Source organism: Leuciscus leuciscus (genome assembly GCF_965113295.1).
Source record: "Leuciscus leuciscus genome assembly, chromosome: 14".
In the NCBI taxonomy this organism is placed as follows: Eukaryota; Metazoa; Chordata; class Actinopteri; order Cypriniformes; family Leuciscidae; genus Leuciscus; species Leuciscus leuciscus.
In genome coordinates this window covers 33,966,851-33,981,985 of record NC_138738.1, presented here as the reverse complement: position 1 = coordinate 33,981,985, position 15,135 = coordinate 33,966,851, and the positions used below count along the sequence as shown (strand labels likewise).

The window sequence follows — 15,135 nt, the reverse complement described above, 5'->3', positions numbered from 1 at the left end:
AAATAAAGGATCTTATCTTAATTATACACCTTTTGTGTCTTTTTTCATACATTAGTTCAAAAAAGGAGACATAAGATATTGTTGCCTAGTTTCTTTAAGTAGCCTATTTAAAATGTATATATTTAGATAATTTCCCTCATTTAAGTGGGTCTTATAGCAACATTAGAAAAAAAAAAAATTCTGTATTTAATATACCGGTATGTGTGACATGGAAAATATGTAAGCTGTCACAAGCCAGGTGGTGAACATGTTGAACAGAATTATCCTATTTTATTCTGATGTACATAAAAAAATATATTGATTTTTCACTTCTGTAGACTGTTTTGTTCTACATTGCTCTGTGGAAATACCTCTATGAATCTCAGAATATACATAATATGCAAACCACACATTTGGAAAAAGGTTGTGCTTTCCAAGTAACCCAAGGACAATCTATTCCAGTCTAACACATCAATTGCTGTGAAAATCACAAGCGCATTCTTCCCAGAAACTGCAGACAAGCAAAACAGAGAGCTTTCCCGTGTCTCCTTTAAAACTGTGCCATGGAACAAAACACAGGGACTGATGGGAGAGGGAAAGCTGAAACTGTGAAACAGAACACACTGTACACATCTTCAATCTACAGTTGGGTCTGACTGAGAACAAACACAAAATCTGTTCTATTGTGAGACTCCCGAGGCACCACACCCTCCCCTGAGCTCTCATTACATGTCAACGGCTGATTAATCGCTTTCCTAAAGCCAATATCGTACCTAATTGTAAAACCACTTAGTTTTGGTCAGTGACAAGAGAAAGAAGTGAGATGTCCAGAGAGAAAGAACGGGAAATACTGCATTTTCTACAGCATTCAAGTGAAGAGACAAACACGGTTGATTCACTCACGCTGAACTCAGCGCGACACACTGTCCAACAACAACACGCGTTTCCCAGTTTGATGATGAAAGTTAGACATTCTAGTTTCTTAAAATCACATTCAACAGACTTAATGTCCTCGATAAAATAGCGTAACTGAAAAAAGTGACTTACCATTGTGAACTTCCATTTCCCCATGTTCTCAGCCGTATGATCAAGCAGTGTAAGCGTTCCCACTTTCCATTAGCGCAGCAAAAAACTTTGGTAAGTATATTCCTTAGTCAGCTGGCGTTAAAGTTGACTGTCATGTTATTTAGAGAGCTGCTGGGAATGGATAACTTTGCCAGGTTCGGTTTAACGTTAATCAAAAACTCCAGTGAAGTCAGAAGTCAACTTTCTGTATCATACCTGTCTGTCGGCTACTACCTTTATCATCAATTATAAATATGCTTTAAATGAAGTCTGTGACCTAAGAAACTTATTATCATTATTATTATTATGTCAGAGGTTTTTTTTTTTTTTTTGCTGTCTAAATAGCACACAGCGCACCTGTAAAGCACTTAAAGTGCAGTGGGTTGATCTCTCTACGTAGATAAATGCGTCTAGTATGACGAACGGTAGTGCTTACGTTACATGAAGATCAGCGAATCATATGGTGAAGGCTTGACTTATGAATATTAATTAGGTAGCATGTCCAATCGCATCAGTTTACCAAGTAGCAACATCTATTTTATAATACATTAATTCAAACATACAATTCCTTATTTATATTTTTCCCTTTGTAATTTAAAGAGCGGCTAAAAGTCTGAGACCTAGAGAAAATCCTATTTAATTAATTTTACACCATGTGTCATTGTTTGTGTATAGGTTTAACTTCAATTTCAAATCCCAAAGTTGTGCTGATCAAACGGAAAATACTGCATCCTGTTTTATCCAGGAATAGTACAAATGACTCAGACAACACTATGCAGATCCTTAGATGAATAATGGTGAACATCTTATGAGATAGCCTTTCACAAACCACATACACACAATATCTCAATGACTGAGACAATGAGCAAATTGTTGGTTTCTGGGTACAGAGAGTTCATTAATGTCTTTCTGTTCTCTCTGACGTAGATCTGTGAATGTGCAGTGTCCTACAAAAAGCCCACCCCATATACAATGCAACAATGGGTGACACACACTATACTGAACTCTTATTGACAGACCACAATCATGCTAAAAGTATTTATGCATATCCACTAACAATATCACTCATTACGAACACAGAAGTCACATGCTGATGTGTGCTGATTCACACACTCCAACAAACAGATCATTACTTCATTTTAAATAAAAAAATTAAATTGAAATATTTTGTTTTACCATCCAATTCCATGGTGCAAAACAGTCTGAACACGAGGTTAAATAGCGAACAAACACGAAAAAAGCTTACATGCCAGCAATGCTGCAAATACTTTTCATTTCTGACATGCTTAGTAACATTCTGGTCGGGTAGTAACTTTTAGTTATCATCTTGGTGAGGGATTGTCAACTTCTGGTATTTTCAAGTAAACTGAATTGAAAGACACTTTGTTAGAACAGCATGTGCTAACGATGAAAGTGCAAACGCCAGTTTAATTTTAACCTATGATCCATGTTGTTTACTACAGTGGACTGATCATGTAAATTATTTCTAACCATTCAGGGTTGAGATGCTACACCTAAACCACTGTTGACCCTTACCCATAATTCTGACTGCTCTCATTATTTAAATGTGTACACCAACATTTAAAAGCTTGGCATTGGTACGTTTTTTTCTCGAGTCTCTTATGCTCACCAAGGCTGCATTTATTTAATCAAAATAAGTTACATTGTGAAATATTATTACAATTTAAAATACATGTTTTCTATAATTTTAATAAATTATAAAATTTAATTTATTCCTTTGAATACAAAGATGAATTTCCAGCATCATTACCCCAAGTCTTTACTCTTCAGTGTCACATGATCCTTATAAAGGTCATTACTGTCACATTTGATCAGCTGCATTCTCGCATAATAAAGGCATTCATTTCTTTAAAAAAAATGTTCACTGACCCCAAAGTTTTGAACATTCAACAAAAGTGAAGCTGACAACAATTTTTCATATCGACAAATATTTATCAAAGGGTTAGAAGGGATGGATATACAGTTGACTGCTTTACAGTTGTTCTGTCCTATAGCTCATTTCTAGCCAGCTTTGGATATTTATACAGCAGCAGTTTCTCTGTTTAGGATGAAGCCGCTTTGGATAAAAGCATACACTAAATGATTAAAAGCAAATGCAATTGTCAGTGGATTACCATCAGCACTGACCTCACAGTGTTCCTCGAGGTCCAGAAGATGGAAGCTCCTGAGCCAAACACCGGGCTCCTCATCCATCTGCACATCCACATGAGGCCCAGTCTGGCACAGCAGATGCCTCATTCGTCCCAGTCGTGCCCGCAGACCCTTCTCTCCCCCAGACACCACCAGAGACGACCTCATCCTCCACAAGTATCACACGCCAATTTCCTCCAAGAGCTGCAGACCCACGTCAGGCATATTATCCAACTTTGACATGCATTCGGTAGTATGGAGCTTCTATTTGCTGGACTGTGGCACAATCATGGAATAAATCATTATTTAAAAGTTTATTAAACACAGGATGAGCTACTCACAGTGGATGTTGCTCCTTATCCAACGTCTGTTCGTAGTAGATCAGCTCCTAAAAATCCATGTTTGAACTCTGATAAAACCAGGAGATGGGATGCCGTGACCTTCCAGAAAGATCCCTCATGAACTGACGCAGAGACCTGAACACTGATGTCTGCTGCACAAGTGACTATGAACTGAGGAGGTTATCTAAACTCTAGTAACCCAGCAATTCTCATCCATCCATCTCTGATTCTCTCAATGCTGACTAACATGAACACACTCACACAATAATCTAATTGTCTGCACAGACTAATGGGCTGTCAGCTTGGTTTGTTCCACTCAGTGCATCCTTTTCACTGCCACAATCTCTCCTTTTTCTGACATTCTTTTGTTGCACATATTAATTTGCAGTAACAGTACAGTTCAGTGTTCTTGTGTGTATTCTAGTAACTGTGAAGTAAATAAACTATTGAAAGTGCACAACGTGAAGCATATAAAATGTTAAATAAACAAGACACCAACAAAGGGAGAAGTAAAAGATGGGTGATAACTCCAAAAGAAAAAGTGACCACGTGCTGTGCTCTGCTCTACTAATATCACAACACAGATGTTAGGTGTTTCTGTTCAAACTTGAAGATTCTCGAGCTGTTCTGAACGACACTTAATTATGATTGACATAAAATTGTCTTATGACTCAAATATTGCATCCGTGCATCCCATTAAACAGAGTTTAAATTAAAATACCTGCAGATTTCACCGTGTAAACAAAGAAGCAGGCCTCCTTTTTCCGATTTACAAGCCATACCACCTCCTCTTTTAACTTATTTTTGAACAGCAATTTTGTGTCCAATAAGCAATTTTACAATTGTTGTCTTTACATTTAGCGTGGAAACAAAAAAATCTTTGACGCTCACGAGGAGTATCGTCGTGCGGTTGCGCGTGGACCTGAAACGCGCGCGGTTGCCAGACTGCGGTAATTATGAAATAGTAGGCTACAATTCAATTAAATTCACATTAATTTGTATAGCGCTTTTCACAATACATGTCGTTTTAAAGCAGCTTTGAAATAGCAGAGAAAATGTCATAGTTGCTCAGTATGGTGTATGATTCAGACTACTGAATGAAAGCCATGTGGTGCCTCTGGGTCATTGACTTTTATTTAAGTGTTATGATTCATGTAAATCTTTGTTGGAATGACTCTAAATAAAGTAGTTTTGGATATCTATGAGATATGTCCGCATACGGAAAAAAAAAACCTAATCAATTCATACATCTGCATTTGAATTGACAATCAACCTCAGCAGATTATTGTATGAGCTATATAGCCTATATTAGGCCTACGCTGATTTGTGTGAATTTGACATTTTCTATAGCAACAAACATTAAAGGAATTATTATAAATTAACAGTACAGTAGCCAAACATTTAAAAAAGCTGGCTACAAGTCATGAGAGGTCAGTTTCATGTTAGATAATGTATCTCACAACACTTTGTCCTAAGCCCTATTGGACTGGATTAGTTTAACATGGAGAGGTGGGGTAAAGTAATTATTACCCGACCCGAGCTTCTCAGTGATTTTAGTTCCGTCCGAATGTGCCATCTCAGTAATCATTACGGACAACGACTTTTACCTAATGTAAGTGTCCTGTATTTGCGAAATGTGACATTTAACAGGAAAATGCTTTGTTTAAATACATGACACACACATTTCTCTGGAGTCTTATGTGAAGCTCATGCACAAGTATCATTTATCAAAACATATGCAGAATGTCTGAATTACAAATGACTACATTACAATAACAGGCTGTGATTGCACCTCAACATTTCATATTTGATATTGTTTACATAACCCTATTTTCTTAGGAGAGATAGAACAGAAAACTAATTGGCTGACAGTCAAAGAAATAAACCAGCAGTGATTTCATTTGTGGCGTTAAACTCTAATTTACAACTGTGAATAAAGATTAATTAATGCTGATAATTAGCCGAAATAGAGGCACACTGGGGATGATAAAACCATGACATGCACAGAAAAGAACCCTGGATTATAACTTTATTATCTCTTAAGTGCATGCTTCAGCTCTGAGGCCTAATGTAATGCACACTCTTATACCTTGGTGTACTGGTCACACTGTTTTCTGCTTCAGTGCCTCCAGTGTTATATAACAAGGTCAGGAAAGGACTTTACAGTAATATAGACAGGGAACCTAACCTGTACATGGAAATGTTGCAGGAATTTCATTGATTCACTGTATTACCTTAAAAATGTCTGTGATCATGTTTTGTTATGAAACAATTCTCAAAAGAGGAAACAATATTATGCCAACAAAGAATCCTCTGAATATCTCTGTTATGAAGACATCCACGATTTGAGCATTAAGAGTAGGTACAATGCGGATGTCAAATCATTGATAAAATCCAGGTATTTTCTGAAGAGTGTAAATGCCTCTAGAGAAACCAAGTTCATTTTCTTGCGGGTTTATATTGTTTTAAATTAATGATCACTGTAGGTTAATTTTACACTATACACTACTACTCAAAACTTTGGGGTCAGTTAAGATTTCTTAAATGTTTTTGAAAGACTCTTATGCTCACCAAGGCTGCTGCATTTATTTAATCAAAAAATACAATAAAACCCAATATTACTACAGTATAAATAATTGTTTTCTTTTTGAATATATTTTAAAATGTAATTTATTCCTATGATCAAAGCTGAATTTTCAGCATCATTAGTGTCACATGATTCTTCAGGAATCATTCTAATATGCAGATTTAGTGCTGAAAAAGCATTTCTTATAATTATCAATGGTAAAAACAGTTGTGCTGCTATTTTTTAAGTGTGGAAGCTGTGATCTTTTTTTTTTTTGAAGAATGGAAAGTTCAGAAGAACAGCATTCTTTTGTAACATTATAAACGTCACTGACGGTGTGCGCATGTATGCAATCAATTCTAGCAACAATCAAGGGATCCAGGACATTTGTCAAATTCTGTGCTGAGATTGTATCTCGGCTTTATCTTCAACACAGGCGTCATGTGTCATGTGAGAACTGAGATCACCAGGTGTCACGTTAGAGTCTTCTGGCATGCAAGCAATCATGTACAAACAACACGCAGCTAATACATTTACAGTATTAAAATCAAACTACATCAACTGAGTAATTCCTTTATTTTCCAAAGCATTAATGTGCAGACATACAGAAGGGAGATAAAGCTACAGCTGATCATGTTTTAAACTCTGTCAAATGTTGATGAACACTCCAGTGTCTGGATCAGATCAGAGTTTGCCCTTCCTCTTTTTAATGCGAGTCTTCCTCTTGGTGTTTGTGTCAATGATTGACTGCGACTGTTGCTTCAGGGTGACACGGGTGATGATATCTCCCTCATCGTCGCCACTGTCGTCCTCATCTGTTGACAGAAAAGACATGCAGGTGTGTAAGGTGTGTGTCAGCTCTGTCTGCTAAACGTAATAGTTCTGTTATTGTTCCCTGTACATATGGATCAACAGCATTCATAGTTCCCATGTACCAGTAGGCCAGTCTCAGTCACACACACACAATCACACGTAAATGTGATCTGGCCTTTGAGACATTAACAAATCCACCACCACTCTGTACAACAGAAGGGTGAGCTTTAACTTCCACACAGTGTACAGATTGAGGAATGGAACTAAATCAGAAGAGCACAGGTGAACATCTTGATAAGAGGGAGCTTTTGAACTGTGTACATCAAAATACACATGACCGTTCCTGGTCAAGAGCTTTCCAAGTTCACAAACCAGTGATCACTGGTGCACAATGGAAATCAAGAGTGCCCAAGATAAAGAAGTATAATGGGAATAAAGTTCTTAGATATACAGTATGTAATCTTTGTATCCATGTTGATTTCATATGGCTTTTATGTTCAAAAAGAAGTTTAAATTTAACAAATGTCAGGTGGTGTAACCATCAAGTAAAAACTAATAGAATATTTTCTCTATACCTTGATGAATGATCAAATATATTTTTCAAGCTAAAAATAATTTGTAAAAATATCAAGTAGGATTTTTTATTGAGGAGTTTTTTTTTTTTTTTACCATATAAATACCCTGAAATGTGTGACTTCACGCCCCAAAAAGCTTAATTCAGATATAGGATACATGTATGGAAGCCCATTATGAGATAAGAAGTCAATTATGGCATCAAAAATTTAAATGATAAGGAAAAGTCATAAATATATATAAAAATAATATTAAAAAGTTGAAATTGTGAGATAAAAAGTCAATTATAGCAAAAAACAACAATAATTATCAGGAAAAGTCATAAATATTACAAAAAGACAAAATTATGACATAAAAGGTAAATTATGTCATAAATTTAAATGATCAAGAAAAGTCATAATTACAAAAAGTTTAAATTAATATATATAAAAAGTAAATTATAACCTTAAAAATATTAAATAAATACAAAAAAAAAGAGAAAAAAAATCATAATTGTGACAAAACATTTAGACTTTTTAATCTCATAATTATGACTTTGTATTTCACCAAAGCATGATTCTTTTCTTATGTGGCAGAAATGAGATTCCATGGTGATATGAGCTAGTGTCTCACCATCAACAGAGTCCTGTTTCTTGGCCTCGTGCAGCTGAATGCGCGTGTTGTGCTGGGGTAGTTTTCCTGCTATCCTGGCAGTGAACTGCAAAGGGGCATGAAATAAACAACATATTAGTAATATTAGTAAGCGTTATTTTACAACTCCCAAAAAAGTAAACTATGACATATATTCCTAAAGTAAACAAAACAGTCAATGTTTCACTAGTTACAAATCTTCAACAAGTCAAAATACAAAAACAGCAACTTGACTATAATCATTGTTCCTCACCTCCTCTTCCTCCATCTCCTTCAGGATGGTTGCCAGATCTTTGCCCTGCAGTTCCTCCTTCAGAAGCATCAGTTTCTGCTCAGCCTCAGACATCAGCTGCAGTGTTTGTTCTTCTGAGTCTGGAGGCAGCTGTGCTGTCGGACCCTTCATCTGCCAGAGACCAAGAGAAATACTCAGATATTTCTAATCTCTGCTCAGCTACATACATTTCATGCATGCATCGTTTGAATGTAAAAACGTTTCCTTAATCACTAACTACAGAGAAAACATCCCTGGACACTTTTTAATGAATTTTTCTTATGCAGTTTCTACTCAATTTAACAAAAAACATTCTAATACACTACCTATAATATGTATCAGTCTCCGACGCACGTTCACGAGAGCACCACGACGCGTGTGTGTGTGTGTGGTGATGATGCAGCAGCTGGTGTTCTGACATATAACCTACAAGCAGAGGAAGGTCGCGCATGCGTCGTGGTGCTCTCGTGAACGCGCGTCGGAGACTGATACAGAAGAGAAGAAATGACTGAATAAAGTTGACATTTAGTTTTTTTGGCGCACAAAAGTATTCTCGACGCTTCATAAATTTAAGGTTAAACCACTGTAGTTCCATGGACTATTTTAACGATGTATTTCCTACCTTTTTGGGCCTTCAAAGTGTTAATTAAATAGCTGTCAATGGAGCCCCTCCTGCGCCACCGGATTTCATCAAAAATATCTTAATTTGTGTTCTGAAGGTGAACGAAGGTCTTACGGGTTTGGAACGACATGAGGGTGAGTAATTAATGACAGCATTTTCATTTTTGGGTGAACTAACCCTTTAACCGGGTTCACAAAAAGCCATGTTTAGCCCTGGTGTCACAGACAGGGTTTAGATTAAGCCAGGATTAGGCCCAAGTTCAATCAGGACATTTAAGTAGCTTTTATAAACATGCCATAGAAAAAAATATATTTCTGTTGTGCATCTCGTGACAAAACAATGTCACTGACATATTTTAAGATATTAAAACAGTTAAGTTAAAACAGCTCAAATATGCATTTTAGTCTGGGACTCGGCTTAAGCCTTGTCTGTGAAACCAGGGGGTTTATGTATTTGACAAGATTCATTAGTACCAGTGGTATGTGCTGTAGTTTGTCACTGAGCTGCTTCACTCCTGCTTTGACAGTGTTTAGTGTATGTCTGAGTCTGTCCAGACGATCTTTAACTGCATCACGGCGCAGCTGCTCCTGCTGCAGCTGACGCTCACAATCCTGCAGCATCTGCTGGCTGCTAAACAACCAAACACATGCACAGAAGAGAATTAGAGAGCTGACAGAGGACAATAATCTTATAACTCAGTCACAATAACAGAGCATGTGAAGTGATATCATAGCACTATTATTCATTTCATACTGCCTACAATGTCTGCTCTCACCTTGAGAGTTCAGTTTCTCGTGAGTATTTCATATCCTGAAGCTGAGTTTGCAGTGTATTCCTCTCTTCCTTCAGTTGAAGCAGCATTCTCTCATTTTCTGCCTTCATCTTCTCCAAATGTTCCTGTGTTTCTCCCTGAGAGATAAACCTGTCCACTATTTCCTATTACAAGAGAAATACGGAATAAACATTGCTTAACACAAGAACAGAATTAACATTGCTTAACCAGGAGTAATCTATAGACACTGAAGACATCTGAATGTAGTCTGTCCTCACCCGTGAGTCTGTGACTCCAGTGGCCTCTTTGATTTGCTGGAAAGCTTCCTCAAAAGTAGAGATGGCTTCCACTTCTTCTACTGCGTTGGCACTGCGCTGGGCCTCGCTGCTCAGCTCATCGGGGTGCATGGCCGTCCACTGGGGCTAGACGTAACAGACGGAAGGGGAATGGAGGGGAGATGGCTGAATAAACTCGACAAAATCATTCTGATACCTAGTTTTGGCCAAGTGGAGAAGGCTTAGTGAAAAGAACGGTCTAAAATAAATGTTGAGAAAGATACACTACCGGTCAAAAGTTCGGTATACTTTTAATATAATTTTTTTTTATGTTTTTGAAAGATGCCTCTTATGCTCACCAAGGCTGCCTTTATTTGATAAAAAAAAAAAAAAATACAGTAAAAACCAGAATATTGTGTTAAATTATTATATTTTTAAAATTGACTGTTTTCTATAAGAATATATTTTAAAATGTAATTTATTCTGGTAAAGCTGAATTTCCAGCATCATCACTTCAGAGTCACATGATCCTTCAGAAATCATACTAATGTGCTGATTTGATGCTCAGTTATTATCAATTATTAATAATGTTTTTTATCTGAAATGGAAAATATGAATATTTTTGTGGAAACTGTGAGTGTCTTTATGGTCATTTGTAATCAATTTAATGCATCCTTGCTTAATAAAAGTATTAATTTCTCTCTTTTTTTTGAACGGTAGTGTATCACTGTTCACACAAAACTATTAAAGGCATACTTCACCGATTAGCATTAAGCTTTGTATCAGTAGAAACCTGGTAGTATTTTTGAATGACCGTGCTTCCCTCCCCCATTGTCTTTCATCCGCATGAGCCAAAAATAATTTTTCTGGCTTTTCTCAGTCTAGAAGGCACCAACTTCTAAAATAATTTCACATTTCTACTACACAAATGACCCAATTTAAATACACATTCATCTTTCCAGTGGTGAAATATCCCTTTAAGCAGCAAAAATTATTTTTCAACATTGATAATAATAAGAAAAGTTACTTGAGCACCAAATCCATATTAGAATGATTTCTGAAGAATCATGTGACATTGAAGACTGTATATGATGCTGAAAATATAGCTTTGCATCACAGGCATAAATTATATATTAAAATAGAAAACAGTTATTTTAAATTGTAATAATATGTTTCACAATATTAATGTATTTCTCAATAAAAAAAAAATTGCTTTGGTGAGCATAAGAGACTTTACAAAATCCGAATTATTCCAAGCTTTTGACCGGTAGTGTATATACTCATAAATAGTTGAATTGTCTATTTTATTATTATTTGTGTGTTGTGATCTTTGCAGCATGCTAACACCAAGCTCTATTAACATCAATTGCAAGTCCAGTCTCCTGTGCACTTCACATGAGAAGTGCTATTAGTATGACACACATATTTTTATGCTTATTAGAGTATTGCTTATTGTTAGCTGATGTGTGATGGAAGATGCTTACTCTTCTCTTCATCCTCTCTGCCTGAGCAATCCTCTCCTCCGCCTGCTTCTTGTAGCGGGAGAGGATTTTCTCTCGCTCTCTGCGCTCTCTGTACACCTGCTCCTCCTGAATCTGCAGCTCAGCCTGGACACACACACACACACACACACATCTTAATGAAATGAGGCATTTATAGAGCGCTTTATTATGTACTACTGTACACCCAAAGCACTCTACAATCAGATCAGGGGGTCTCCCCTCAACCACCTCCAGTGTGCAGAACAATGGCGCCAGTACGCTCACCACACACCAGCTACAGCTGGAGAGGAGAGAGAGTGATAAAGCCAATTGAAAGCATGAGGATTCTTATTAGTAGGCCATGACTGATAAAGACCAACGGAGGGAATTTGGGCAGGACACCGGAGTTACACCCCTACTCTTTACGAGAATCATTATTTGTACAACCTTCATCATGGCACACTTACACGTATGCTTGCTTTATTATCTCATTACATTTTTATTTATCATTTATTAAATGTTTTGTCTTTACCTTGGCTGCATCCTTTGACAAGTGAGCATCACTGTTCATGACCTGCAGATCTTTGAGCACTTGTGTCTGCCGGTGGATCTCTGCCTCCATCCTGTCCAGCTGGGGCTGAAATGTAAGACTGTCTTCCTGAAGAAACAAATAAGAGGATAATCATAAATGTTTATTTACCATGCTGTTCAAAAGATTGGGGTCGCTAAGAGTTTTAATCTTAAAGGGATTGTTCACCCAAAAATGAAAATTCTGTCATCATTTACTCAACCCTCATGTGGTTCCAAACCCATAAGACCTTCGTTCATCTTCGGAACACAAATTAAGATATATTTCTGTCCCTCCATTGACAGCCTATGCAACTACCACTTTCAAGCCCCAGAAAGGGAGTAAAGACATCATTCAATTAATCCATGTGTCTCCAGTGGTTTATCCTCAACTTAATGAAGCGACACGAGTGCTTTGTTTGAGCAAAAAAACGTAATTTACCACTTTATTTACAAAATATGAATCTCCATTGCGTGTTCACGAGAGCACCATGGCGCATGTGTGTTGTGTTGACGCAAAAGCAGACGTTGTTGCATGAACACATGCTGGAGATTAATATTTTGTAAATAAGGTGGTAAATTAAGGTTGTTTTTGCGCAAAAGCACTCTTTAATATTTTTAATAGATTACTTTAATGATGTCTTTACTACCTTTCTGGGGCTTGAAAGTGGTAGCTGTCAATGGAGGGACAGAAAGCTCTCAGATTTCATAAAAAAGATCTTCATTTGTGTTCCGAAGAGGAAGAGTAATTAATGACAGAATTTTCATTTTTGGTTGAACTAACCCTTTAATGAAAGAAGTCTCTAATGCTCACCTGTGCAATTTAAAAGAACTGTTTTCTATTTGAATCTATTTTATAATGTAATTTTTTCCTGTGATCAAAGCTGAATTTTCAGCAGCCATTACCCTTCAGTGTCACATGATCCTTCAGAAATGATTCTAATATGCTGATTTGGTGCCCAAGAAACATTTCTTATTATTATAATTATAAGAATATCTTTTGAATGGTAGTGTATGAGTGTCATTGGATACATTGGATTGCTTAAATTTTCCCCATCACATATATGGGGTATCATGCTTTATAATACTCATCTGTGTGGGTTTATGCTTGTGTGCTGTGTCAGTCTGTACATGAATTCTCAGATACCTGTAGGTGGTCCTTCAGTTTGAGGTATCCTCGCATTATATGCTCTGCTTCATGATGTTTCAGCTGCGTTTTCTCCAAGCGGTTTTCCAGAATGCGCAATTTCTATACAACAAGCACACAAGTTCATTAATTATCTTGCTTGAACTAACATATTTAATTGTGCCCGTCAATACAGGGCGGGTAAACACTCTGCTTACCACTAATCATGACAGAGAGGAAGACGAAAGACTTGAGAGAAGGAAGAAGAGAATTCACATAGGAAGAATGACCACTTAGGGAAACTTATTGGCAGAGTTCCCTTCTTTACTCTAATTCTCATTATGGTATGCAAAAAAATCTTATTTTCGCGATAATAGTAATATTACTAATAATAGTAATAATAAGACATTGTGGGCATGGTTTTGGACAAGATACATTTTTTTTTTAAATTAGCCTACAGAAAGGAGAAATTGGGACAAAAATGATTTGAATGGAAAAAAGGCTTCATTTTCTAACTGATTTTTTTCCTTTTTTTTTTTTTTTTTTTTTGATTCACCAGTGTTCATCTAAAATGCACAGGAAAAAAGACAGTTTCTACCTTTTCCTCCTCCTCTAGTTTCTGGTTGTCAGGCAGAGGGCTTCTGCTCCGTGGCTTCGGCTTCATGCTCTGTGGCTTCATGGTCTGGTACTGGAGCTTCAAGTCCTCAAAACGCTGCCTCTGTGTCTGAGTGGTGTGTTTCATAGCATTCAGCTTCTTCATTTTATCACACGCCTCCTTCTCCAGCACCGTCCGAGCTGACTGCACAACAAAAATTTCTGTCAACCACAAATTATATGCAGGTGGTTCTGTAACCACGGGCAATTTAACTGGATAGTACAAGTGACAGAAGTGAAAAAAAGGTTTTTAAATAACCTTAAATAACCCACCTTAACAGACATGTTCCTGAATAATGCTTTCTCAATCCCACGGCCATGAAAAACATCCTTGATTGCTTGTTCATCTCCCTGGACAACCATGACCAATATATGCATCAAATACACCTATAACGTTACTTAAATGATATGGTTATGTTTTAACATTACATATGTGTGTATGTGTTCATAATGTCTGACCTCAGCCAGTTTCTTGTGCAGGTTTTTATTCTCATGTCTTAGCTGAAAGATGGTTTCTCTGTTCTTCTTGATGGCAGACTGAGAGCTTTCGAAATACGCGCTTCTGTCTCCCTCTAGTGGACAGAGAGAGAAACACATTCAGCGGCCATGCGGAATTGGGTGTAATGTCATGCAATATTAACTTTCCTTGAGAATACATGATTAATAAGAACAATAATAAGAAAACAATTGAAATACGTATTACTCCACTACTTTAGCAATATTGCTGAATATTTAAGCAAGTTTTAAGTTAACTGTTTTAGCTTAATTAGCGAAATATGTAATAAAAACTTACCCAGAAGTTGAATTTTTCTTTGGAGCTCCGAAATTTGATTATGGATAGGGTGCTTGATGCCCCCTGAGACAGACGTGCCAGGCATTTTTATGAATATTTATTATTTTGAGATTTAAATTTGGATTTCTGTCTCTACCGCCGTGCCAACAGCGTCCTCGTTTGTGTCTGAAACTCGATGCTTAGCAACTGAACCACAGAGTAGCTCAGTGGTTCTCAACCTTTTTTGGACCAGCGCCCCCTATCCAATATCCAGGTCCCTGACCGGCCCCCACCCCCCAACTAATGAGCGAGCAGGAACGAGCGAGAGTTAACAGTTGAATTAAGTACAAAACTGTCATTTATTAATACAATTGAACTATACTCCACAGTGATGAATCCAAAAAAACAAGCTTTAAACTGCATTGGCATAGTAATACCAGTGTTTCTCACAGGAATTTTGGTAAATCTGTGGTGGGA

At 37.0% G+C, this 15,135-nt stretch overlaps 2 protein-coding genes across 5 annotated transcripts in view; both read right to left on the bottom strand.

Annotated features, from left to right (window-relative positions):
* The window catches only part of rgl3a (ral guanine nucleotide dissociation stimulator-like 3a), a 32,713-nt gene extending 18,307 nt beyond the window's left edge, over positions 1–14,406 (bottom strand). The window contains exons 1-2 of one of the 3 annotated variants that reach the window (XM_082189800.1): positions 14,401–14,406; positions 1,027–1,059 (exon numbers count right to left, since the gene is read on the bottom strand). In XM_082189800.1, the coding sequence (XP_082045926.1) occupies positions 1,027–1,050 (24 nt within the window). In that variant the 5' untranslated portion in view covers positions 1,051–1,059; positions 14,401–14,406. Of the gene's footprint in view, positions 1–1,026; positions 1,449–14,400 lie in introns of those variants that run through there. The other 2 variants (XM_082189801.1, XM_082189799.1) reach the window with 2 other exon arrangements.
* odad3 (outer dynein arm docking complex subunit 3) lies at positions 6,289–14,897 on the bottom strand. 2 transcript variants are annotated; one of them, XM_082189811.1, is made up of 13 exons: positions 14,680–14,897; positions 14,346–14,458; positions 14,160–14,237; positions 13,831–14,031; positions 13,254–13,355; positions 12,072–12,197; positions 11,543–11,665; positions 10,062–10,205; positions 9,787–9,947; positions 9,485–9,638; positions 8,372–8,521; positions 8,101–8,185; positions 6,289–6,917 (listed from the first exon to the last, which is right to left on the bottom strand). In XM_082189811.1, exons 1-13 carry the CDS (start codon positions 14,762–14,764, stop codon positions 6,787–6,789), a joined length of 1,653 nt encoding a protein of 550 aa, XP_082045937.1. In that variant the 5' UTR covers positions 14,765–14,897; the 3' UTR covers positions 6,289–6,786. The 2 variants fall into 2 exon arrangements, with proteins under 2 accessions (XP_082045937.1, XP_082045936.1); XM_082189810.1 differs by having other exon boundaries at positions 6,294–6,917; positions 9,485–9,641.
* Between the last annotated feature and the right edge of the window lie 238 nt (positions 14,898–15,135).